Source organism: Lygodium microphyllum, chromosome 3, assembly GCF_053477565.2.
Source record: "Lygodium microphyllum isolate KBCC chromosome 3, Lygodium_microphyllum_v1.1.10, whole genome shotgun sequence".
In the NCBI taxonomy this organism is placed as follows: domain Eukaryota; kingdom Viridiplantae; phylum Streptophyta; class Polypodiopsida; order Schizaeales; family Lygodiaceae; genus Lygodium; species Lygodium microphyllum.
In genome coordinates, this window is record NC_141137.1 from 136,503,122 (window position 1) to 136,528,446 (window position 25,325).

At 41.5% G+C, this 25,325-nt stretch overlaps 1 protein-coding gene across 1 annotated transcript in view; it reads right to left on the minus strand.

Moving 5' to 3' along the window:
* Positions 1 to 25,043, minus strand: part of PIFI (post-illumination chlorophyll fluorescence increase) — an 81,924-nt gene extending 56,881 nt beyond the window's left edge. The window contains exon 1 of the mRNA XM_087674807.1: positions 24,872 to 25,043. Within this exon, the coding sequence (XP_087530933.1) occupies positions 24,872 to 24,956 (85 nt within the window). The 5' untranslated portion in view covers positions 24,957 to 25,043. The remainder of the gene's footprint in view (positions 1 to 24,871) is intronic.
* Positions 25,044 to 25,325: the final 282 nt, after the last annotated feature.

Here is a 25,325-nt window from a genome sequence, read left to right on the forward strand (position 1 = left end):
AAAACCTAATACAAAAATGGTTCTATCCATCCACACACTTCCAATGTGAAGCTTAGATGATGATGTAGACAGGAGATAGATGAAGAGCTTAAGGCTAGCTGGAATAACTCTAATTGGGTGAAAGGATGGATCATGAAAGCTATGAAGGGATCTACCGTAAAACCTGTGAAGGGGGTCATGATGGATGACCTTCCATATGCACCCGTGTCTATTGATCTTCCATGTGCACATGTGTCTATTGACCTTCCATGTGAATATTCCCTACCCCTAGTCAAGGGCTACTTCCGCAGCCCTCGGACCCAAAATAGGGGTCCTTGATAACTTCCTTACCCCGCAACTCAATGCGATGTGCCCCGAGTTGCTACTAGCTTTAACTACTCTGTCTAACACAAAGGCTACACCGGCAACGGCCACCTTTTGGCCATCCGATCACATAGACCTCATCTAGCATACAAGTCAAGACCCACCAATGTCCAAGCTCACACATGGCTTCTCCTCAAAATGGAAGCCTTACAAATTTGAGCACCATGGATCATTGGTGGCACCTTATGAGGGTAGGGCATTGAGCATATCTAACACCCCCCCCTTAATGTCCACCCGTAGGTGAACTAACTCGTTGGCCCAATCCCAAGTCCATGAAGATGAACTTGAAGCAAATCCTTCGAAAGTACTTTGGTGAAGATATCTACTCCATTCTCCTCTATTGGACAATCGACCATTTCCACTATCCAATCCTCGATTAAATCACACACATACTAATACTGGATCTCTATATGTTTTGTGCATACATGAAACACGAGATTCTTGGCAATGGTGATGCAACTCTGATTGTCACACCTTAGCACAATCAGATCTTCATCTTGCACTCCCATATGCCATAAGATCCTCCTTAACCATACTACTTCACATGCAGCAAAACAAGCTGCCTTGTACTCTGCTTCGGTAGAAGACAATGCCACTATTGGTTGCTTCTTATTGATCCAAGGGAAAATTCCTGAACTGAAAGAAAAACAATAACCAGAAACTGACTTTCTGGAATCATTGTCTCCTACCCATTCTGAGTCACAATACCCCACAAGAGAAGTACCATAGCTATATGTGATACCATAGTCAAGAGTTCCCTTCAAGTATATTAGCACTCGCATCCTAGCCTTCCAATGACTCTCATGGGGTTTGTTTAAGAAACTACTCAAAACTCCAACGGCAAAACTAATATATGGCCTAGTGTTGCACAAGAAGATCAACCTGCCGACGAGCCTCCTGTACCTCCCAATGTCCGCTAGTGCTGATCTGATGTATCCTCAATGGATAACTTTGCATTGACCTCCATAGGTGTAGCTGTCTCCTTGCACTCGATCATACCAAACACTTTCCAAATCTCCCATGCATACTTTTTCTAAGGGATGAAGATCTTTCATGGCTCTTGCCAGACTTCAATCCCCAATCAATAGTATAACAAGCCCAAGTCTATCATCTCAAACTCGGAACTTAAAGCCTTTCGAGTTTGATTGATCATATATTCATAGTCACTTGTAATAATAAGATCATCCACATACAGGACAATAACTATAAACTTTTCACCATCCCTGTAGACATATAAGTTAGCATCTGAGGCACATCTTTTGAAGTTTAAGCTTAAAAAGAACTTATCTATCCACTAGTACCACGCTCTAGGGGCTTGTTTCAACCCATATAATGCCTTCTTCAGCTTACATACTTTGTTCTCAAAATGGGGAGCCTCAAACCCTGGTGGCTGAACCACCTACACCTCCTCCTTGAGATCACCATTCAAGAACACTGATTAAATATCCATTTGGTAAACTCGCCACTTATTGTGGGCGGCCACTGTAAGTACTGTGCAAATAGTGGTCATTCTGGCAGTTGGAGCAAATGAATTTTGAAAATCAAACCCTTTGACCTATGAAAATCCCTATGCAACCAGTCTTCCTTTGTACTTTTCTAAGGTTCCATCAATCTTGTACTTGACCTTCTAGACCCACTTGGTGCCAATAACCTTTCTCTTTGGTGGTCAATCCACTAGCTCCCAAGTGTCATTCTTCATTATATTGTTATACTCGGCTTGCATAGCTACCTTCCATGTTAAATCTGTAAGTGCTTCTTCCAAGTCAGCTAGCTTCTTTACTTCTCTCATAATCTCAGCCTCCATCAAGGCCATATTGACTCTATGAGCAGAAGCCCTACTTTGCTCTCTATTCTTTGAGACCTCCTTGGTCCATTTGCCTTCTCCTCAACAGATGTGGGCATAGGATTATTTTGGTCATAGAGCTGCTTCACCCATCGCGGCAATGGCTTTTCCCGTGGTGTGATGTCAGGTTGGTAAACTTTCTCTTCATCATCCGAAGATGATCCTCCTTAAGGATAGGGGTAGCTCTTGGGACAAGTTCATAGTGGACTACTTCTTTGCTTGATGATAAAGTGGAAGAACTTGCATTCTCCTCCTCCACTGTATGTGACTACTCCTTGAACACCACATCACAACTCGCTATGATCTTCTTTGCCTCTTGGTCATACAATTTATAAGCCTTTTGCTCATCACCATAACCCAAGAAGATACATTTTTTGCTTTTTGGTTTTATCTTGTTTATTTTCACATCAAAAACATGTACATAGCATTCACATCTAAAAGTTCCGAAATGTGAAATAGATAATTTCTTAACAATGTAAGCCTCATGAGGTGTTTTTTCCTTGAGAGCCTTTGTGTAGCTTCGATTGAGAATATAGACTACAATATTTACAGCTTCGGCTCAAAAATAGCTTAGTAATCCCTTGCCTTTTAGCATGCACCTTGCCATCCCCACAATGGTACGATTCCTACGTTCCACAACACCGTTCTGTTGAGGTATATGAGACATTATCAATTGACACTTAATCCCTTTACTCTTGCAAAAGCCTTCAAACTCCTTTGAGTTGAACTCACCACCACCATTTGCTCTAAATTTCTTCACACTTTTCCATGTTTCATTCTCAACAAGTTTTAGCCATTCTTTAAACTTACCAAAAGCTTGAGCCTTATCACGAAGGAAGTATACCCAGATCTTCCTACTCTAGTCATTGACGATCAACATGAAATAAGAAGATCCTCCCAAGGCTTGTGCAGGCATCTTACTACACAAGCCAGCATGTACTAACTCTAGAGGAGCATTTGCTCTATTCTTGCTTTCTTGTGGAAACGTCTTTCTCTATTGCTTGCCTATCATACAAGCTTCACATGGATCCTTCAATTCAATGACTGCAGATAGGTGAGCAACCATACCTTGCTTATGCATCTCCTTCAAAATTGCAAATCCAATGTCTCCAAACCTTTCATGCCAAAGCTTCTGTGCCCACTCTAGCAATGGCTGTAAGAGCACTTAGCTCATACAAGTTGTTCCTCCTTTCTCCTTTGCCAACAACTTTGCCAATACTATTAAGAATTTGTATACCTGCCTTATTGAATCTCACTTCATGACCAAGATCAATTATGGCAACAATTAATCATAGACTTCTCCTAATTTCTCGAAACATATGACACATTTGAAAGCTATTTGACTTCACCATTTACAGCAATAAAGAAAATAGTACATGTGCTCGTAAAAGGGCATTTTGCATCGTTTCCAACCGTCACAATGATGGATTCTTATAGAGACTGCATGAAACTATATAGACCTTTCTTGTTGGTCACGTGACGAGATGGACCACTATCCAACACCCATGAATCAATGGTAGATTCTTCTTTTGCCGAGGAACACATATCCTCAAAGGTTGCCATGAATAACTCCAGCTCTGCTTCAGCTGTGTTAGCTATCTCCTTTCCCTTGGTAGATTCTTCTTTTGCCGAGGAACACATTTTCTCAAAGGTTGCCATGAATAACTCCAGCTCTGCCTCAGCTGTGTTAGCTATCTCCTTTCCCTTACTTGCCATTTTTTTCATCTGCCTTCTTGACACGACAATCTACAATTGCATGTCCTTTCTTCTTACAATAGAAACACTCTCCTTGAAATTTCTTACCACCCTTCTTCTTTATGTCGCCATCATATTTGGTGGAGGATCCACCTTTACCTTTTGCATTAGCGTTGCCTTTTGCATTGGCGGAGAATGCAGCATCTCCACCCATTGTTGCTTCCTTCTCGCACTTTTAGCCTCAACTCCTCCTCCATTAATAATACATAAAACTACTCAACAGTCAAAGCTTGAGGTCTCACCTGAGCATTAAGAGCAACTACCAATCCATCAAACTTTGGTGGACAAACCCGAAGACACCTCCGAGCTAGCTCCGAGCTTGTCTTTTGTATCCCAGTGCTAGCCATCTGCTCACACAAATTCTTAATTCAAGTGATGAATGCTTCATCCATCTCTCCTTCAGAAAACTTCTCCACTGCTAGTTGATTCTCCAAATTTTGAATCCTTGTTTGATTTCATATTTCGTATTGATTTCTCAGTGCAATCCATGTTTCTAATGCCTTGGTTGTATGTTGAATAAAAGTCAAAACATTATCAGAACAACTTGTAACTAACGCACACAGTGCATCTCCATTCCTTCATTTCCAAGCTCGTAGAAGATCTGCATTTGGAGAAATCATCAAACTCGAATTTGATGGGTCAGGGATCAATTGTGGTTCTGGATCAGTCCCCTGCACCATCTCTAGGAGCTCATAAGAATCAAGGATTGTAGTGATTTTAAACTTTCACAAAGTATAGTTTGTACCATCTAACTTGCCTTCACTGAAGGTTAGTGAACGAATCCTCAATGTTTGAATAGCCGATACAATAGCATTGCCTCCAAAACTGCTTCTTGATGCACCAAAACTGCTTGCAAAAGTCAATATCACTCCTTGCTATTGAAGCCTTTGCTCCTCACATACTCTTAGATCCCTAGAGTCCCCTGAGCTCTAATACAATGTAAAAATTACACGGCACAACGAATAGAATTTGAGTAAGAGATAGAGAAAGAGAGTATACAGCAGATAAGAGAAGAACAAAAAAAATCTTTAACTCCAAACAATGTGATACAAAGATGGTTCTATCCACCCATGCGCTTCCAATGTGAAGCTTAGACGGTGATCTAGACAAAAGATAGGTGAAGAGCTTAAGGCTAGCTGGAATAACTCTGATTGGACAAAAGGATGGATCGTGAGAGCTCTGAAATTGTCTACCTTTTTTAGCGTGTGAAGGGAATCGTGATGAATGACCTTCCATATGCACCTGTGTCTGTTGACCTTCCATGTGCACATGTGTCTATTGACCTTCTATATGCACCTCCACTAGTTGGCCAAGGAAAATTCCCTACTAGTCAAGGGCTACTTCTGCGGCCCTCAAACCCAAAATAGAGATCCCTAATAACTTCCTTACCCTGCAACTTAATGCGGTGTGCCTCAAGTTGCTAGTAGCCTTTAACTACTCTATCTAATCCAAAGGCTAGACCTGCAACGGTCACCTTTTGGCCATCCGGTCATATAGACCTCATCTGACATACAAGTCAGAACCCACCAATGTCCAGGCTCACACATGGCTTCTCCTCATAATGGGGGCCTTACAACTTTGAGCACCATGGATGATTGGTGGCACCTTACAAGGATAGGGCATTGAGCATATCTAACAATTTACTCATTCACTCATTTTATCTTCTACTACATTATCTTTACTTCAGCTTTTTTTCCCCTAATTTAGCACCAAAGCATCTCAATATGCAGCACTATGTGTTAAAATTTGCCAATTTTAAGCAGTGTCCAATATAATTCATGGTGTGTGGACACTTATTTAAGTGCCAAAGTGTGGTGTGGACACCTTGGATCTTAGGACTTTAATGTGGTGACACTAAGCCCTAGAGTTAGTTAAATTAACTCTAGTTAGTGTGTGGAAGGTTGGTTAGGTCAACCTTGGACATTAGTTGTACTTTCATTCAATTGTTTCATTGGAGAGAATACACTATCTTCTACTCTCACTATCACTATCTATTGTCTCTCATCTCTCTACATTTAGTATCAATGCAACTCAATCACGACCATCCATGCCACCACCATTAGACCACCAAGGAAGAGGAGGAGGAGCCAAGTGGAAGGAGCTGTCGCCTATGCCCTACCCGCCGCCCTACGCTCTACTTGCCGCCATGTGCCTTGCCGCATGCTATACATGCATTTGCCCTACACCACCCTGAGTGCTACTCCGCTTATCACTCTTAATTTGTCTTAAACTTTCCAACACATTTGACGCATTTAGCATCTTTGCACATATCTTGAAGACTCGAAATTTTGGGGCTTTTGCCCAATTTGAGGTCCTTTGCATGCTCTACTTGCCGCCGTGTGCCTTGCCGCATGCAATACATGCATCTGCCCTACACCACCCTGAGCACTACTCCACTTATCACTCTTAATCTGACTTGCATGTATCATCACCAAAATCACTAACTTGTGCAATTTCATCGACATTTTCACAAGAAACGGGACTTTTGTGATTTTTGGTCCCAACACGCATCCCTCAGTGCAATGAAGTTGCTGGTTGCTATCAATTTACAACATGAGGAGACAATTAATCGATTTCTAAGGCTGTAAGTACAAAATTTCTTCAATTTCTTAAAATTTCTCAAAGAAAATTTGGGGATTTTGTGTTTCATGCATCCCAAAGAAGAAAACTGTTGTAGATCCAGCATTTATTTGCTGGTTGGTACAGTTTGGGCACAGAAATTTATGCAAATTTGAATATTTACAGCATTGAATTGCTGAATTTGATTTATATTTTTTTTGGGCTCGCATTTCAAGGTATAGCAATGTATTGTTGTTTTCTGCAGAGTTGGCACACTTTACGAGCCATTTGTGGCAAAACAAAATTGTAATAGTTTTGAGACTGCATTCACTATCCTGTGTTGGGATCTCGTGGGAGTACAATTCACACTTCAGCTTGGAAGTGTGTGTTTGCAAATTTTGTGCATTTTATTGCAAGAATGGCACAACAAGATCATAGAGATCAACGCAATATTTTGGGCATCCTTTCTAAAGAGGACAAATTGGATGGCACCAATTACTCCTTGTAGAGTTTCATGGTGTGCATTCTATTGGTTGCTAAAGATCTTTGGGGATCGAAGAGATGTTGATTGGGTTGCCTTAAAGAAGGCTCTCAGAGAGGAGTTTTTCCTTGAAGACGCAGGATTAGTTCCACAAAAGACATTTTAAATTGGGTGGAAAAACCCAACAAGGGTCTTATTACTATAGCCTTGTTGCATCAATTTGATAGCCGCTATGCTGAGGTGGATGTGGATGACAAGCAATCATTAGAAAGTCAAAAAATTGAGTTATTCTTGAAAGCTACTAACCCTGTGTTGTACGAGAAATTGATTGATCAGCTAGAAGATGAAACCTCAAAAATTGGGCCGAAATTAGAGTGGGAACATGTCACTGATGTTGTAAATATGATTGTAAAGTGAGAAAGCATGAGACTAAGGTTAGGAACAAAGTCTACACCTACAATTTCTATGAAAAGTCCTAAAATTGCAACAAAGTCATCTGTATCTATGACTAAACAACCTCTTATACTTGCTAGTCCGATCCAAAAAGGAGATGTTATGGATTAATTGGTGAAAAGCTTGTGTGACCTACACTTGAATATGACGGACCTTCACTCAAAGGTTATAAAATTGGATGAGAAAGTGGAAGAGAAGGGACGGGTAGCAACCCAAAGGCTTGTTACAGAAGAGTTTAAGAGACGATGTATATGGTGTGATAGCTTGCAGCATGAAAAGCGGAAGTATATGGCTTATCGAGATGCAAAAGCACAGGACTTGGGTGTTTCCAAAGGACATAAAAATTCATGCATCTGAAACAATGTTGCCTCTTGAGCCAAACTTTGGCAAAGGGGATATGCAAAAGCGGTTGGAAGAACTGGCAACAAGAAATGAGTTTGCGATGTACATGCTGCCATATATGGATTGGAACTTAAGCAATCATATGGTTCTTTGCATGCATGTAAAGCTCGTGCAAAATTTACAATACAATCATGTGCTTTGGCTTGTGCAAAGATGGGTGATCCGGGTTTTTTACAACCCGGATTATTAGCACAAAATTTTGGCCAAAGCCCCTATCAAGAGCTTACCATATCACTTTAGGTTTACTCTTCAAGCACTAGGTATGCTACATTGCTTCTCGATTATGATAACTCTAGCAAATGGGGGGAACAAGTTCTTAGAAGGCATGTCAATGTAAAGGGTAAATGGAATGGTTATCTTAGTGAAGATGAAAATAGATTACACCTAGGAGTTGAGTGAATGCATAGATTTTTCAAAGGACTAGCCTCCAACTACACATGGGCTCCGTCTGCATCACTAAGATTTGGAATCTATCACCATCATTAAAGGACACCTCACCCTTGCACACAAGTCAATATCCACATCATGGTGTCATTTGGATCTTGCACAAAAGCTTACAAGCATGGACCCCTTTTGTCACATGCTTATATGTATTTATATACATATGGGATACTAAAGTCAAAGCAGCTTTTGGAAGCCCTTTTTTATAATCTCAATAACTCCCAAGAAAAAGCGAATTTCAAGAAAATTCCCGCGAAGGCCGATCGGTTTCGATCTGGTCTACAAAGTTATAGAAGAAACTTTTTCCAAATTCCTCACGGATTTGAAGTTACGAAGACGCAGACTGCTGGCTATATGCAATTTTCTTCTCTCTTTCACCACACCAACTTTCCACTCTATCCTTCTTGTAAATATATTATAATAATGTGCTTTGGGCACCCACCTCTTGTAATCTAGCTCCATTTCTCTATTTTGTCTACCACCACCCTTGGCTTCTTGCATGATGACCAAGGTGGGGACTTGTCCCATCCACTACTCTCCATATTTTCAAAGATGCCATACATCATCTAGGATTATGTTAATCAAGAAGATTAGCTTAATCTAATCCCTCATGAAGGCTATATAAAGAGCCCATGGAGAATGAAGAAGGGAGAGGGGGAGAGGGAGAATGACAAGTCCATGAGAGCATTCTAGAATGCCCTCATCTCTTTGAGGGAAGCTATGAGTGAGTTCTTTTATTATGTAGCATAATGGCAAGCTTCCTCTACCTCTTCTCCTATTATCTCCCTCTCTTCTCATCTTCTCATTCCATGTAGCATAATGGCAAGCTTCTTCTATCTCTTCTCCTCTTGTCTCCCTCTCCTCTCATCTCTCTCTCTTATATTCCAATATGGTGTCTAGTACATGTATTCTCTCTTGTAAATTTGTGTCTTGGTTCTCTTGATTCTCTTTGAGAAAAGAGAAGAAGGGGGAGAATGACAAGTCCATGAGAGCATTCTAGAATACCCTCATCTCTTTGAGGGAAGCTATGAGTGAGTTCTTTTATTGTATAGCATAATGGCAAGCTTCCTTTACCTCTTCTCCTATTATCTCCATCTCTTCTCATCTTCTCATTCCATGTAGCATAATGGCAAGCTTCTTCTACCTCTTCTCCTCTTGTCTCCCTCTCCTCTCATCTCTCTCTCTTATATTCCAATATGGTGTCTAGCACATATATTCTCTCTTGTAAATTTGTGTCTTGGCTTTCTTGATTCTCTTTGAGAATAGGGATGTCCTAGCCCATCCTCTCTTTGGCTAGGTGGTGCCCCTCTTTAGTTCTCTTAGTGAGGATTGGAGGTTGGATGGGTAAGAGGCAACCCGTTCATCATTTCAGCCCTCAATGGGGAAGACCACTAGGGCTAAATTGGCAGGTGCTAGTCAGAGTATACAGGATAAACATGGATGGGATACTCCCATTGATCTATTTACTACCTATGTATATTTGGCTAAGGTGCATAATATGGATGCTATTGTCGAGAAAAAGAGAAGAAGGGATGACGATGCAAGTCCTTCCACTGCAGGTCTTTCAAATCACATGACACAAAGCAAGATGGTGCAACAGAAGGTTGCAAAAAACGCTAGTTCGAAACATGTAATGGAAGATGTCTCGCATGAAAAGAAGCAAGAGGGAAAAAAGAGAGACAAACAGCCTAGTTACAAGTTACAGTAGTCTAACATAGAGATAGCAACCGATATAAAGAAAGTGCTAGAGGAACGCATTCTTGGAAGTAGGGCTGAATTTATACTTAGTGAGGTTCTTGGCATCACTAAGCGTGAATTCTATGACGAGATAATAGATATCAATTTGTGGTAGAACCTACTCAAGCGCTATTCCACGTTGAAGAAGAGATGGGTTCATAGGGTATTTGATTGGAATCTATTGATGATTCCACTGCTGTCATAAAGCAGGCTGATGCTGAAAATGGGCTATATAAGGGTGGAAAGAATGGTATTATAGCTGAAAATGTTATGGTGGGCAGTACTATACGTAAGGGAGTTGTGCAACAGCAAGTTCATGAGGAAGAAGATGCTCACTTTATTCCTAACAGCCACTACTCTCGTACGCATTAGGCAAGAGCTACAAATGAAACTGTTGTGAAGATAGGTGAGCGGGAGACTCCACATATTGCTCTCTTGGACCATGGATCCAAAATTAATGTAATGGCACGCAATCTGTATGAGAATGGTGGATGGCTAATGGATATGGATCCTAGCTAGTATATGCGAGCTGCAAGCAACTCATCAAGGGAGATCTATGGTGTATGTCCGACTGTTCCACTGACTATTGGAGATGTCCGAGATGAATATTGCTTCTTTCTGCAGGATTGATGTAATTAACCAGTTATCTTGGAGCAGCCATACATTTTAGAATCAAGGATAGAAACTAAGGTGATAGATGATGGTTCTTCTCATGCTCATGTGCAAAGTAAAGATGGCAGAAGGACACTTCAATTTTTAACCGTATCTGTCAAGCATCCCTATTATCGGGATACGCTTAGAGATTATCCGATTCCATCTAATGCTAGAGAATTCAAGGGTTTTTAGATAGCACTATTATAAATGAAGGCTATGGCAATGCTGCTTGGAAGATGTTTTTGCCTCCAAGAAAAGGGAAAACTATCTTTGCAGCTTGTTTTCAAGAATAGACAACAAGCAGTGCAAGTAGATTCAAGAGTATTGCAACTATGTGTAGGGCTGAAAAGGATTGTGTACATGAGGCTGAAAAAGAGTTGAAAAAATATTGTATTTTGACTGCAAATAACTATATTTTGGGGCTATTTGCAGGGCTAAATTTTACTAATATATTGGCTGAAATTACTACAATAACTAATATCGAAACAGGGATGAAAAATTTTGTCATTCATGTATGTACTTTGGGGATTTTTGATGTCATAAGTGAATTTGCTGAATAGGAATGTAAAAGGCTGCAAAAAAGGACTGAAGCATTGGCAAAAACAAAATATAAAACAATAGACAAAAAGATTAAGCCCGTGGCTTTGCCTTTACCCCTTGACAATGATGGGCTGAATGAGATAGAGTCTAAACAACCAAGTCTTCGTGATTTGAATGGTGCAGGGCATAAATTTACTACACAAACATTAAAAGAGCTTAAAGGTTGGATGTAATGGGTTTCTCTTGCTACCAGAAAGGGATTGTTTTCTGCAAATGTTGGCAAAGCATGGAAAGGATTTTGCATTGCAACTTGCTGAAATTGGCTGTGTAGATCTGACTGTTGTGGCTCCAATGGTGATCTTTATAGTGCCACATGTTCTATGGAATATTAAACCAATTCCTATGCCTCATCCATACTTACCTAAGTTGGATGAAGATTTTCAAGCCATCTTGGTACAAGGCTTATTGTAAGTTTATAGAAGCCTTTACTGGCAAGGCTATTTATTCCATGGGGGATTTATACTCTGCCATGATTAATTTCAACTTGCATTAGAGAGCCAAGATATCACTACTATGTGTAACCTTTCACAACTTACGATGCCCTTTCTTGACAGTATCCCTATTAAGGGCTATGAATGCAAGAAAAGAATGAGGATTGGATAAGGGTTGTAGGATGTTTATTGCTAACCACATAATTGATTGCGAGAAGATTTTGACTCCTTTAGAGGAAGTGTATCTCACTCTATTGGATGCAAAATTTCTTTGGTATTAAGATACTAATTGTAGAGCATATATATGGCCCCTATGTTCGAAAGCCCTCACCAGTTAAGATTGATAGGATTAGTAGGATGCAAGAGGTATGCTCCAACAAATCAAAAGTTGGGAGGTTTTTGGGTGCATGCGCCTTCTATTCGATATGGATCCCTTATTTTGCGCATGTGGCTAAAAGCCTTTATCAATTATTAAGGAAAGGGCAAAACTCTCATTGGGAAAGGCAATATACAAAAGCTATTCAAAAGCTAAAGAAGTTGCTGAATTCTGTACCAATCTTGAAGAAAGTGGATTATTTGGATGGAGGCCTATCATCTTCATTGTCAATATGAGCCCTATTGGTATTGGATGGGCAATGGGACAAAATGATGATGAAGGGAATAGATATGCTATTAGTAAAGAGGGAGCTTTGGGGAGTGGTTACAGCTCTTAAATGTGATAGAGAGTATTTTATGGGTGCTCATGTAGTGGTCGAGACAAATTGCCTACCGTTATTGGGTATAATAACCAATGGTACTACTCCCGACATTGCCATGTTACGTTGGATAGCTTATATTAAGTCACTCAACTCTAATTTACAGCATATTGCACGGAGAAACAACCCTGTGACTGATATGTTATCACGACCACACTATGAAGATGAAGATGGCATAATGGATGAGGACGAAGAGGAGTTTCTTGCTGAAAATGATGAAATTATAGCAGGGGCTGATTGTACATCTATTGTATGTGCAAGTATAGGTGTCTTAAATATTGGTACAGCTATCATAAATGCGAGAACTGCAACAAATTCAGCAAAGTACAGCAGGTACACTATCTAGGAATGTTATTGTTGTTGTAAATTCAACAGCAAAGGAGGAGTTTTTAGCCATGTACAGCAAGAGAAAACACCATAGGTGTTATGCTTCAGCTGTCAAGGTGTTTTTGGAAGAGGAATATGAAGGGGAATGGCAAAGAACGTCAGCCAATATCTCAGCACTCTTTCCAAGAGGGAAGAATGATCATCAAGAGAGGAGTTCAAGAGGATCAAGAGAAAGGCATATGGTTTCTTATTGAAGGATGGATATTTATGGAAGTATGCTAAGAAGAAGATAAAAGCTCCATTATGAGCTCTTGAAGATCGAGCCACATAGGTACTAGTTATGTAGGAGTTCCAGGAAAGCTAGTGGGCTGGTCGTAGAGGTGTGTGGGGCACCTTTGACAAAATGAAAGAAAGATATTGGTAACAGGGGATGTATGCAAACATTGCTCACTTTGTGGAATCTTGTGTTACCTATCAAACGTATTCGTCAATGAGGCATCGGGATGGGTTGCAGCCAACTTATCCGTTGTCTCTTCATTTTGAATGGATAGTGGATTTGACTACTATACCTACAGGTTTATGGCAGATGTTGTGCCTCGTTCTTATGCATGAAAACTTGAAGAATCAAGTAGAAGGAAAAGCACTTAGAACAAAGACTACTTCAAGCATGTGTACATTTCTCTAGAAGAGATTTTCTATCGGTATGGGTGTGTTGGCAAAATTACAACAATAGGGGTGAATTGGATGCAAATGAAGCATGAGAGTTCTTCTCTCACTTGGGGATAAAGCTAGCTCTTACTTCAACCTATAATCCGAAAGGCAATGGCAAAAATGAATGTGGACATCCGCCTATCATTAAGGCCTTGACCAAGTCATGTGAAAAAATAATGAAAGAGTGGCCACAACTACTCCCATATGCTTTGTGGGCTGATAGAACAACTCGTAGTGCTATCACATGATATATGCCGACTAAATTGATGTATGGTCAAAAGCCCATCATGCCAATAGAAGAGTTGGCTGTCACATGGAGTGTGATAACTTGGGAAAAGAGATTGAATAGAGAGAAGTTGCTGGTTTGACGTATAAGGTAGTTGGAAAGAAGGCTACAAGACATTAGAACAGCAATGGAGAAGTTAAAGGCAGCCAAGCTTCAGAATAAGAAACCGTTTGATAAGAGTCATAGAATCCAGCCAAGAGCCATACAAGAAGGTGACTAGGTGCTAATTCATGACTGTGGCTTGAAAAATCAGCATAGTGGGAAAATGTCTAAGCAATGGTTTGGTCCTATGAGAGTGCGCAACAGAAGAGAAACATGAACACAGAGAGAAGCAGAAATAAAGAGAGAGAAACAAAGAAAGCAGATGGGGAAAGAATACTACACTGACTGAAGAAGAATGATGATACAATGACGATGGACTAATCAGTCCCGGCAAGTAGCCCAAAGTGTCAGTGATGGCACTAGAGCAAACTGATGATGATGGCAGCACCAAGCACGGAGAGTCGAAGTGTCGAAGTGTGCACTTGCACAACGAAGACTGAAGACTAAAGAGAGTGTGTGTCTGCCAAGTGGGGAGGCTAGCTATAGAATTGCATAAGATGTAGGTACCCACCAAAGGGAAGAGGATCAAGATATACAAAAAGAGAAATGCAAAAGAGGTCTATCCACCAGTGAGTATGGTAAAAGGTGAGCAAATAAACAAAGATAAGGAAGAGGAAGTAGCAGACACCGAAGATGCAGTTGAAGATGAGTTGACATATGAACTTGGGATGCCAAGTGGATTTACAGGGATTGGAAGATTATAGGAGCTATCATTCCCAAGGATAGATGCCGAGGGATACATGCAGGATGAAATGTTTGGGCTCTTGATTCTTTATGATCTGAAAGGGAGTAGTTGGACTCGCAATATGAAGATGATAGATGTTTGGGTTTTTTATCCCAATGGGCTACTTGTATGGCACCTCCGGAGGACATGTAGGTTTGGAGGGGTTGGATGTCATGGGATTTTTAACATAGAGTGTGAAAGCAAGATATGCTTTGTCTTGTGGAAGAGTTCATGCTTTGTCTATAGAATGGTAAGTAATAAACTTCTTAGTCAATGGACTTTCTAACTTACTCATTGTCCTCATATTAGAATTTAGTCAAGTGGAGTCTTTGGAGTTGATGACCATATGGCTTTGAGTAGTAATCAATAGTGACTTGTTTTGTGGGCTATATGGTGGAGAATGAAGCATAAGATCAAGAAGACCATTCAACACAAATTTAAGGGCACCAATAGGACTAATTGGCCGGCTCTTATCCAATGTGGCCACAAAGGTGAAAGAGATGGCATGTTAACTAGGAGAGGACGTAAGGGAAAGGTAGGGGGAAGAGCTGGAGACTCATATATTGGAGAGGAGAGAGAAAAGTATTGGGACTGTTTTGAACAAGGAAAAATAGGGGAATGTAGAGCAACAAGCTATCCTTGAAGATCTTCATCTCTTATAGGGTCTTTGAGACGATCTCTCACTTGAATCTTGGTTCCAAACATCAAGGGAACCTTTCTTGATTATCAAAGAGGATGTTGGGTATTTCACTCACGCCTCACTTACGCCTACGCTCACATCAGAGTGTCGGTGATCAGTAGGACACTAGGGCACTTTTTACTCTCAGTAGGAGAGGTTTTTTCCCCCGGACTGATGGTATTATTTCGTATATGCTTATGACACACACTTACGGGCACTTACCATGTTCGGGTGTGAACACCCCCCTACAACCCTAAGGTTTAAGGGTTTTACCTTGTACTTTCAGTTTTACACTCTTTCAATCTATTGCATTGGGTGTCGCTTCACTCTCTACTATCTACTATTTTCTGTGTTGAGCTTCGATCCTACCTCCACTCTCACATTTGGTATCAGAGCAGCATTGGCTCTGTTGAGCTCAGCTCTGTTCAGCATTCGGGACTCTCTGCTCAGTCTAAAGCGCCAGACATCAGCTACTGCCCCGCCAATATCCAGCTCGCCAGTGTTGCCCATCAGTAGTTGTCAAGCAGCTACCAGACATCCAGTAAATCAGTCGTTGCCTGCCTTAGCCCTCGCCAGCTACATGCCCCGCTAACAGTTGTACGCCCCGACTGTCAGTCACGATGCCCACCCGTCAAACACCGCGTCAGCAATTAGTTGTCACCCGTCACCCGTCAGACGCCATGACATGCCACTGCTGCGCCGCCCGCAACCCGTCAGTCGCTAGCGCTGCACGTCAGCTTACCTACGACGCCTAACACCAATCAACCACTACCCATCGAAAACGTGCCTGACGGCTCTGAATTTTTTTCTGGTATTTTTTTTATTTTAATCTCTTGCAATTTCTACAAGCAAGAGTTCTTATGCAACAGGCACAACATCCAAAAACGTGTCTCGGACACATTAAATGCAATTTCTAGACACAGTATCAAAAATTTTGGGACTTTTATGTTTTCTGGGAACATTGGCATACACACTGCAATTACAGTCACTGACAGACTGTTTTGACAAACCTGAGACAAGTAAAATTTGGGGATTTTGCTGGTACAATGTTGTTGAACACTAATTGCACGTTGGACTGCGTGCATAACAGACAGTTTTGACAAAGTACACCTCTGTACACTAATTGCAGAAAGTTATTTCCTGCAATTTCTGAAAATTTTCAGATTTCCAGTGAAATTCTGCTTCGACATTGCTCTCTTGCATTTTCGGTAATTGAAAAATCATGGCAAATCAGGGAGGAGATGTTTTCACCTATGTATCCAAGAAGGACAGATTGGATGGAAATAACTATTCACTTTGGTCCTTCATGATGAAGAACGTACTTGTGGCCAAAAATCTTTGGGATTATGTCAGTGGAAAAGAAGCTCAGCCTGGAGTTGTGGCTCCAGCTACTCCTCCTCCAGGAGGACGTGCACCACGGGCACCTCAGGTTGCTCCACTTCAGCCACTTCCCCAAAGAACAGCAGCTCAAAAAGCGTGGGATACACGCGATGCATAGGCTTTGTCGTTGATTGCATTGGCAATTCAGCGGTCAATCATCCCCCACATTCGTTCAACAGCTTCTTCACGAGAAGCTTGGCTAACTTTGGAGCAGATGTTTGCATGCAAGAATGAGACTCACATCTCTTTCCTAAAGAAAGAGCTAGAGACATAGAAAATGGATGAAGGTGATTCTATTCAGGATCACTTAAACAAAATTCAGGACTTGCGAGAGCAACTCATGAATGTTGATGAGTACTATTCAGTTGCACAGATAATATCCACCACTTTGAACTCATTACCTCCTTCGTACTTGGCTTTTCATACGGCCTTAAACCTCACAATGAGGATTGCCGCGCAGCCAATCACTTTTCTTCAGTTAGTCAGTTGGCTTCTAGAGGAGGAGCAAACACGGAGGAATAGTGGTGTGGATGCTATAGCCTCTAAGCAGGCTTTTATGGCTAGACAGAAGGGCAAAGGTAGCCAAGTGAAGAATGCTCCGCAGAGTTTTGGGACTTCTGGCACATCCCAGGCAAACAAAAAACAAGGGGACACGCAAGCCAAAAAGGAAAAATGCCATTATTGCAAGAAGCCAGGCAACTACATCACTAAGTGCAAAAAGCGCATTGCCAAAGAGAAGAAAAAGGAGTCAAGAATGCCTGTTTCCGATGCTCCTTCCACTGCTACTGAGTCCGCGTCCTTCGTTACACATCCAGTTATGATACCTCTTGGGCAGATCGAGCATTTAGCTCTACTGAGGATGCAGGCACTTAGTTTTTTAACAGTGGTGCTTCTAGGCATATTACATCTTGCAGAGATTTATTTGCATATGTTCATGCTGCTCCAGTTGGCAAGTCTGTACAGTGTGCCAACAATGTATCATACCCTGTTAAAGGTATTGGGGAGATTGTGCTCACAGCCATTGATGGCTTTATTCTCTGCCTACAAGATACTTTATTTGTGCCAGGCATAAAGAAGAATTTGCTCTCTATCTCTTCTTTGGCACATTGTGGATTGCAAGTCACATTTGTGATGACCGATGCATGGTTAGAGACAAATAACACATGACTTTGGTCTTGATAGGCACTTTATGTCATGGGTTATACAAGTTGGATGCTCTTTCAGTTGATCAGTCAGCGTACTTGGCATCCACTCTTACTCCTGCTATGATACAGGCAAAGTTATGGCATGCTAGGATGGGGCATGTGAACTTTGGCAGCTTGATGCTCTTACAGCGTACGCAGATGCTAGATGGATTACCTCTACTGGAGAGACCTCCTGAGCACTTGTGCGAAGGATGTATTTTGGGAAAAATGCATCGTTCTTCGTTTCCCCATGATGTTGCTTTTAGAGCAATAGCCAGGTTGCAATTAGTGCATTCAGATATATGTGGATCTATGCACACAAAGTCATTGGGAGGATGTTACTATTTTGTGACTTTTATTGATGACTTCACTCAATTTTGCAATGTCTACTCTTTGGTCAAAAAGTCAGGAGTGTATGATGCATTCTTGGCTTTTCTTGCACTTGTTGAAAACTAGTCTGGTTGTAAAATTAAGACTCTCCGTTCAGATCGAGGGGGAGATTACATGTCCTCTATGCTGAATTCTTTTTTGAAGCAGAAGGGCATTGTCCATCAGTACACTACTGCTTATACTCCACAGCAGAATGGGGTTGCAGAGAGAGAATCAGTCACTCATGGAGATGGCCAGATGTATGCTGAAGGCAAAGAGCTTGTCTCACAGTTTCTGGATGGAAGCCGTCATGTGTGCTTGCCATGTTTTGAACAGATGCCCCACCAAAGCATTAAAGAAAATTACACCTTTTGAGGCTTTGAACAGCCGGAACACTTCTGTTGGACACTTTCGTACCTTTGGGTGCCTTGCATATGCACATATTCCAAAGGTACTCAGGAAAAAGTTGGATAACAAGGCTGTTAAATGCATTTTTATGGGATATAGCAGTGAGAGCAAAGGCTACACACTCTATGATCCTATTTCTAAAAAGGTGTTTGTCAGTAGGAATGTACTATTTGATGAAAAATCAGAATTGTCCTGGCTGGTTTAGATACATATCAGGCTGCCCGTGATGTATTTGAAGGGCTGCTGCCCATTACATTTGGTGATTCAGCTAGAGTTTCAACAAGTGAACTCGATGTTCAGCTAGCTACTCCTTTGGAAAATGCAGAAAATCAGCCATTGGCTGATCTGAATATTCAGCAAAGTGCTGAAACTGAAATTCAACAAGAGCTTGTGCACAGTCAGGAGGCAAGACAAATGCCTAGATGGTATTTACAGACTATGAAAGATAGTCATTTGGATGCACCCATGGCTGGTCGTACTAGAAGGCAAGCTCGTATGCATGATATTGCACATACCATGGAGTTCGTTATGGCAGCAAGCACCTTCGATGATGAGGAGCCTGAATGTTTTGAGGATGCACAACAGAGTGTGCATTGGATGGCAACAATGAAAGCTGAATTGGATTCTATCACTAAGAATCAAACATGGGATTTGGTGTCTTTGCCATTTGGGAAGAAAGCCATTGGAACAAAATGGGTCTACAAGCTGAAACACAAATGCAGATGGATCCATTGACAAATACAAGGCAAGGCTTGTAGCTAAAGGCTATGCACAGAAAAAAGGCATTGACTATGAGGAGATATTTGCTCCTACCTCCCGTATGACGACTATCAGGTCTATGGTTGCTTTGGCTGCTCATTACGGATGGACTATGCATCAGTTGGATATTAAAACTGCATTTTTACATGGGGAACTTCATGAGGAAGTATATGTATAGCAGCCCATTGGTTTTGCAATTGAGGGCTTGGAGCACTTGGTATGCAAGCTGAAAAAAGCTTTGTATGGTTTGAAACAAGCTCCTAGAGCTTGGTATGCAAAGATAGATGCTTTCTTACTTAGCCAAGGGTTCATAAACAGCTCATCTGAGTCTACCCTTTACGTATGTAAAGAGGGGGGATCCATGTTGATCATTTGTCTTTATGTTGATGATCTCTTGCTTACAGGGACACATGCTATCAGATTTCAGCATTTAAACAAAATTTGCAGCAAACTTTTGACATGTCAAACTTGGGGTCTTTGTATTATTACTTGGACATTCAGTTCATACATGATGCTAGAGGTATTGGGTTATCACAGTCAAGATACATTGGTAAACTTCTTGAGAAGTTTGGCTTACAGGACTACAAGCTAGTTTGTACACCAATGGAACCTGGACTTAAACTGTCATTACATGATGACAGTGATTTGTTTGATATACACACATGCTCCAACAGTTGGATGTCTTATTTACTTATGCAACACTAGGCTAGATATACAGTTTGCAGTTTCAGCCCTGAGCAGATATATGCATCAGCCACGCATGTCACATTGGCAAGCTGTTAAGCGTGTCTTCCGTTACTTGCAGAGTACTAGATCTCTTGGATTGCTTTATGCCAAGGGGGGACCACTGCAGTTACATGCTTACAGTGATTCTGATTGGACTGGTGATTATGATTCACATCACTCCACTAATGGCAATTGTTTCTTTCTTGGCTTGTCTTGCATATCTTGGCTTAGCAAGAAACAGTCCATTGTTGCCACATCGTCATGTGAAGCTGAATACAAGGCAACTTTCACTACCACAGTTGAATGCGTATGGATTAGACACTTGCTTGCTGATCTGGATGTATCTGTTACAGAGCCTAATCATTTGTTCACTGACAGTCAGAGTGCCATTGCAGTGGCACGGAACCCAGTATTTCATGCACGCACTAAACACATTGAGATACATTATCACTTTGTCAGAGAGAGGCTACATGCACGTGATATGAGTCTTGTCTATTGTCCTACCACCAATAATGTGGCAAACATCTTCACCAAAGCTCTTCCTCGTGATAAATTTGAAGCATTTCGCCATGCTTTAAATTTGATCTCCTTTGGTGGCGGATGATCCTTGTACACTTGATCACTCTTCACTCCAAGGGGGTTTGTTGGGTATTTCACTCACGCCTCACTTACGCCTACACTCACATCGGAGTGTCGGTGATTAGTAGGACACTAGGGCACCTTTTACTCTCGGTACGAGAGGTTTTTTCCCCTAGACTTATGGTATTATTTCATATGTGCTTATGACACACACTTACGGGCACTTACCGTGTTCAGGTGTGAACACCCTCCTACAACCCTAAGGTTTAAGGGTTGTACCTCATAATTTCAGTTTTACACTCTTTCAGTCTATTGCATTGGGTGTCATGCTTCACTCTCTACTGTCTACTGTTTTCTGTGCTGAGCTTCGATCCTACCTCCACTCTCACAGAGGAGTCTTGATGGGTTTTTGCTCTTCATGTGGATTGTTTTGGGCTGTGAATAACAGTCAAGAACAGGGCAGCAAGCTGGAAATGGAGATTTGATGTTCAATCAAGGCTTCCCTTGAGTTTTGTCGCTTGATTCTTGATCTCTACCTTTGATAGGCATAGTATAGACAACAAAGATAAGAGTTTTCTAGGATTTCGGGCAGCATCTATACCATGTTTTATTGTTGTAATAAAACTGCAATTACAGGGCTGAAGTGCTTCTAAAGGCCCGTAAATGATATTTACAAGGATTTATGCATTTTGATTCATGTGTCTTAACTAAGGTATCGCCACTATCATGTTTTGGGGTGTTAGCTCAGCTTTTGGATTATGTTCAACAAAGATTATTCATGTACTATTGTGTATATTGAGCCATAGTCTCAATTTGTGTTAGGCTATTGTCCCAAGTGTGTGCATGTGCTTTTGTCTTGGGCATATCTATAAGATCTATCAAATGTATTGCAAATTGATTGCTCTACTAAGCTGTATGAAATGAAGTAACTCGATTCCACCTCTATTTGTCTCCATTAAATCGTCCAAATTCTAAATTCTCTTTCTTTTATCTTGTTACCCAAGCTCGAACATTTAGCTCTATGGATGGGAGGTGAGTCTAATGTCCAATCCCTTTCATTTGTGGATATTCCGCTGAGTATAACAGTTTAATAAAGAATGATGCTTAGGAGCTAGTGAATCCACCAGCCAACAAGTCATTGGCAAAAAGTGGGTTTGGAAGATAAAGTACAAGGCCAATGGAGCCTTAGTACAAAGCTAAACTAATTACAGAGGGATTTAGTTGGAGAACTACTTGCAATGACCGCTCACAAAAAGTGGCCATTGAGAAACCAAGTCATTCAATACATTTTCCCCTCTGTCATTCCAATTTTAGTTTTCATTTATAGCCCCAATAAGGCTTTCTAGGCGCCTTTTGATAGAGTAGGGACACACCTGAGACACTTCAGTGACCAACACTCTAGACAGTCTATGCCTATATATGCAACATTGACTCCACCCATTCATTCATCCCATGTTCTTTCCTTCTGATGTTCTATCAATCCCTTCATCTCCAATGCTACTCACATCCCACCCAGAGGATATTGCAATTCTAAGTCTTCATCTCTCCCTGTGCAAACCCCCGACATCCTACACCTCCCAAGCTGCGTTTTGGGCTGCAAATTCTCTTCCTCCACCTGCCAACCATCTCCACCATCTAGCATTAGATTGTACCTACGTTTTTTGCTATACATTGTCTTCCTCCACCTGGAGACCATCATCTCCATTTGGCCTCAATAGCCACCTGCGTTTTTGCTACCAAATCACCTCTCTCTACCTAGCAACAGTGCTCTCCACCTAGCATCAACCTCTCAAGCTGTGTTTCGCAAATCTGACACCTCCCTGGCATTGGCAATAGCACCGGTAGTACTAGCTACCTCAGTCACCTACGTTCTTGCAATTCCTGCTCCTTCAAGGCTAGATTACCTCTTTTGATAAGCTGTCCTATTGATCCTCATCTTCCATAGTACAAATTTGTAGCTGGTGATCTTCCTTCACTCAAACTGCATCACAAGATTGTGTTTCGCTCCCTCAACAATTGTCCTTCATCTTCAGATTACTTCAACATCCCAATGCTTGGAGGACTGAGTTTTACTCCCTTCACTATGTAAATACCCTCTAGGTGCTGCTACGTGATCAAACAAGACAATGCAATTATCTTTTCAGCTTCGGCTCTGCTATGTCAACTTTGTTCACTTGGCAAGATTGAGTGCTTCATCATCTTCTTCTTTAGTGTTTTCTGAGTTTCTCTTCTCTCTCAGTGTTTTGTCGTACACACTCTGTTTCTCCCCACAAAACCTACTATCTCTCTAGTTTGCTTTCACAACAATCATTTCTAGACATGATGTTAGAGCTAGAGGTGCTCAGAGGGCCACAAAGATCCTCTGCATTGTCAAAGATAGGCTGCTGGTTTGACATCATCTTTTGCTCGGAGGGCCACCATTCTCCATGTGGGAAGTTGCAATAGAGAAATATTTTTTCTATGGATGGCAGTCCATGAATAAACCACTAGTTATGGTGGTAGTAAGTATGACCACAAGCAAGTCATTATAACCCATGAGTTCACTAGAGTGGAGCTAGGTGCTGCACCTATGGCTAAGAGGAACTCTTCTAGGTAATGGCATTCCTTTAGTCACTAGGTCCCACAACAGAGATACCCTATGTAGCACTCAAACCCTCAAAGCAGTTAGCAATGGAGGAAGATCTCCACTGCTGCTATGCTGAATGTACACTTGGCTGAGCCTGCATGGGACAATGATAGACACACAACCACCACTTGCCTACAATCTCAACTACCCACGTCTAGGCTCAGCCATCCAGAGCTAAAACTGTCATTAGGAGCGATAAGATATTGAGAGGACTTGGGTGAGCCCCATGCAGCAGCTACGTATAAAGATGGCACATTGCATCTTTCTGAGGATGATTCAAGCTCTTGGGGCCATTTGAGTCATTCAAGGTTAGGGAGACAACACTGAAAATTTTAAGAGACCTAAATAGGTCAGTATGCAGCCAATACTGCCAGAACACAGCATGTACTGTTGTCATCCTGCTGCCAAGATCCCATATGCTGATCAGGACATAACCTCGCGGGCTAAATAACTACTTACTAGAAGCTCAGTTGAACATGGCTAACCTGCTGCAGAGCGGTATTTTTGTTCTCCACTTCACCCTGTCCAAGACTTCTCAAGTGGGGGACCTAGCTTATTTTTCGACACAAATTTCCCTGCAATGACTAGCAGCAAATGACTGCAAATAGGACACATAGAAATGGGAGCAGGAAGCAAAAGTACAAATTTCAGAAGCATGTTAAGGCTCATAAACTAACAAAAGACACCATGTACTGTTGCCAGCCTGCTGCCAATTTCCTATAACTAACCTTTAGAGTTCCTACGGCTTGTTACTTAGATGCACCAACATGAAGAAGAAAAACAATCGCCCCTCCTGCTGTAATGCAACCTTGCCATTAATATCACAACCGAACAATGTCAAGACCTCTGCAGGTGGATGATGGTTTGCCCATTTCCACGATGGCTTCAACAGCTGATCCCTCACAATTGTACTCATTTATGCTTGGCAGGGGACTAGTCCGGTGTTCTTTAAGCTGCTAAGCATTTGATCCTGGCCCACTGTAGACCTGCCTCATACTGCTTGCATAAGGTCAGATGAGTAGCTAATGCCATTTTGCTTTTGCTAAGTACTAGCAATCAGGTATTTTTCGGCATTTCTTAGCTAAACAAAAGTTAGGTTCCAACTCTAACAAAAGCCCAAAAAGGAAGTGTCTATTTTGTAAACTTGGGACCGATAAATTCCTCATGAGGGAGCAATTGCATGCAAATGCTCTTTTTACACTGATGAGCGCATCAAGGTCTTCTGACACTTCAAAGTTACAAACTAGGAAAGGTATCTGTTGTCGCTGTATAGATTGTTCAAAATACTAGGTAGCGTTGGTAACTTGTTTCATGTTTTACAAGGCATTTTTACAACCACCATCAGTTTTCTCACATAATAACACTGTGTCGTTCCTTGTGAAGAACGTGAAAGCTGGTGAGCTTATCTCCCTTTCAGCGAGCCCTACATACAGTGGTCATTTCTAGGATACTGCACTTATTCGATTAGGGAAAAAGAAATGGACTGAAATGACAACCACTCTTCTGAGTTGCTTGGATTTCGATCAGATCAACATACTTGCTGTAGGAGGGCGCGATGGTCCCGACGCAGTAAATGTAGACAGTGCTCCACGACAGAACGCGGCGGACAGGGAGGACGCCATGCGCCGAGTTTGTCTGATGAAAGGTTATCCTTCTCCTCGTCCTCCTGTTTGAATGACTGCGTAGAAAAGAGGGAGTCCTTGTATCGCCACCTCAGGTGTATGGTTTTATCCACACCACACACGTGATGATTCTCTCTCTCAGATCTTTTCTCGAAAAAACTAAGTTATAATATTTAATAAGCAACACCACTTAAGAAGTTACAGCCGGGTCACACCTAGGCGTCATTTGCCTAGGTAAGTCTTCCTAGTCCAACTCGGGCAGGCGTGCTGTGCTGACTTGGACTTCCAAGCGGAAAAGAACAGACAGGCTGATATTGGTAGGTTGTCCATATTTGGTGAGACTTGGCACACTATAACTCGCCCTTTGGA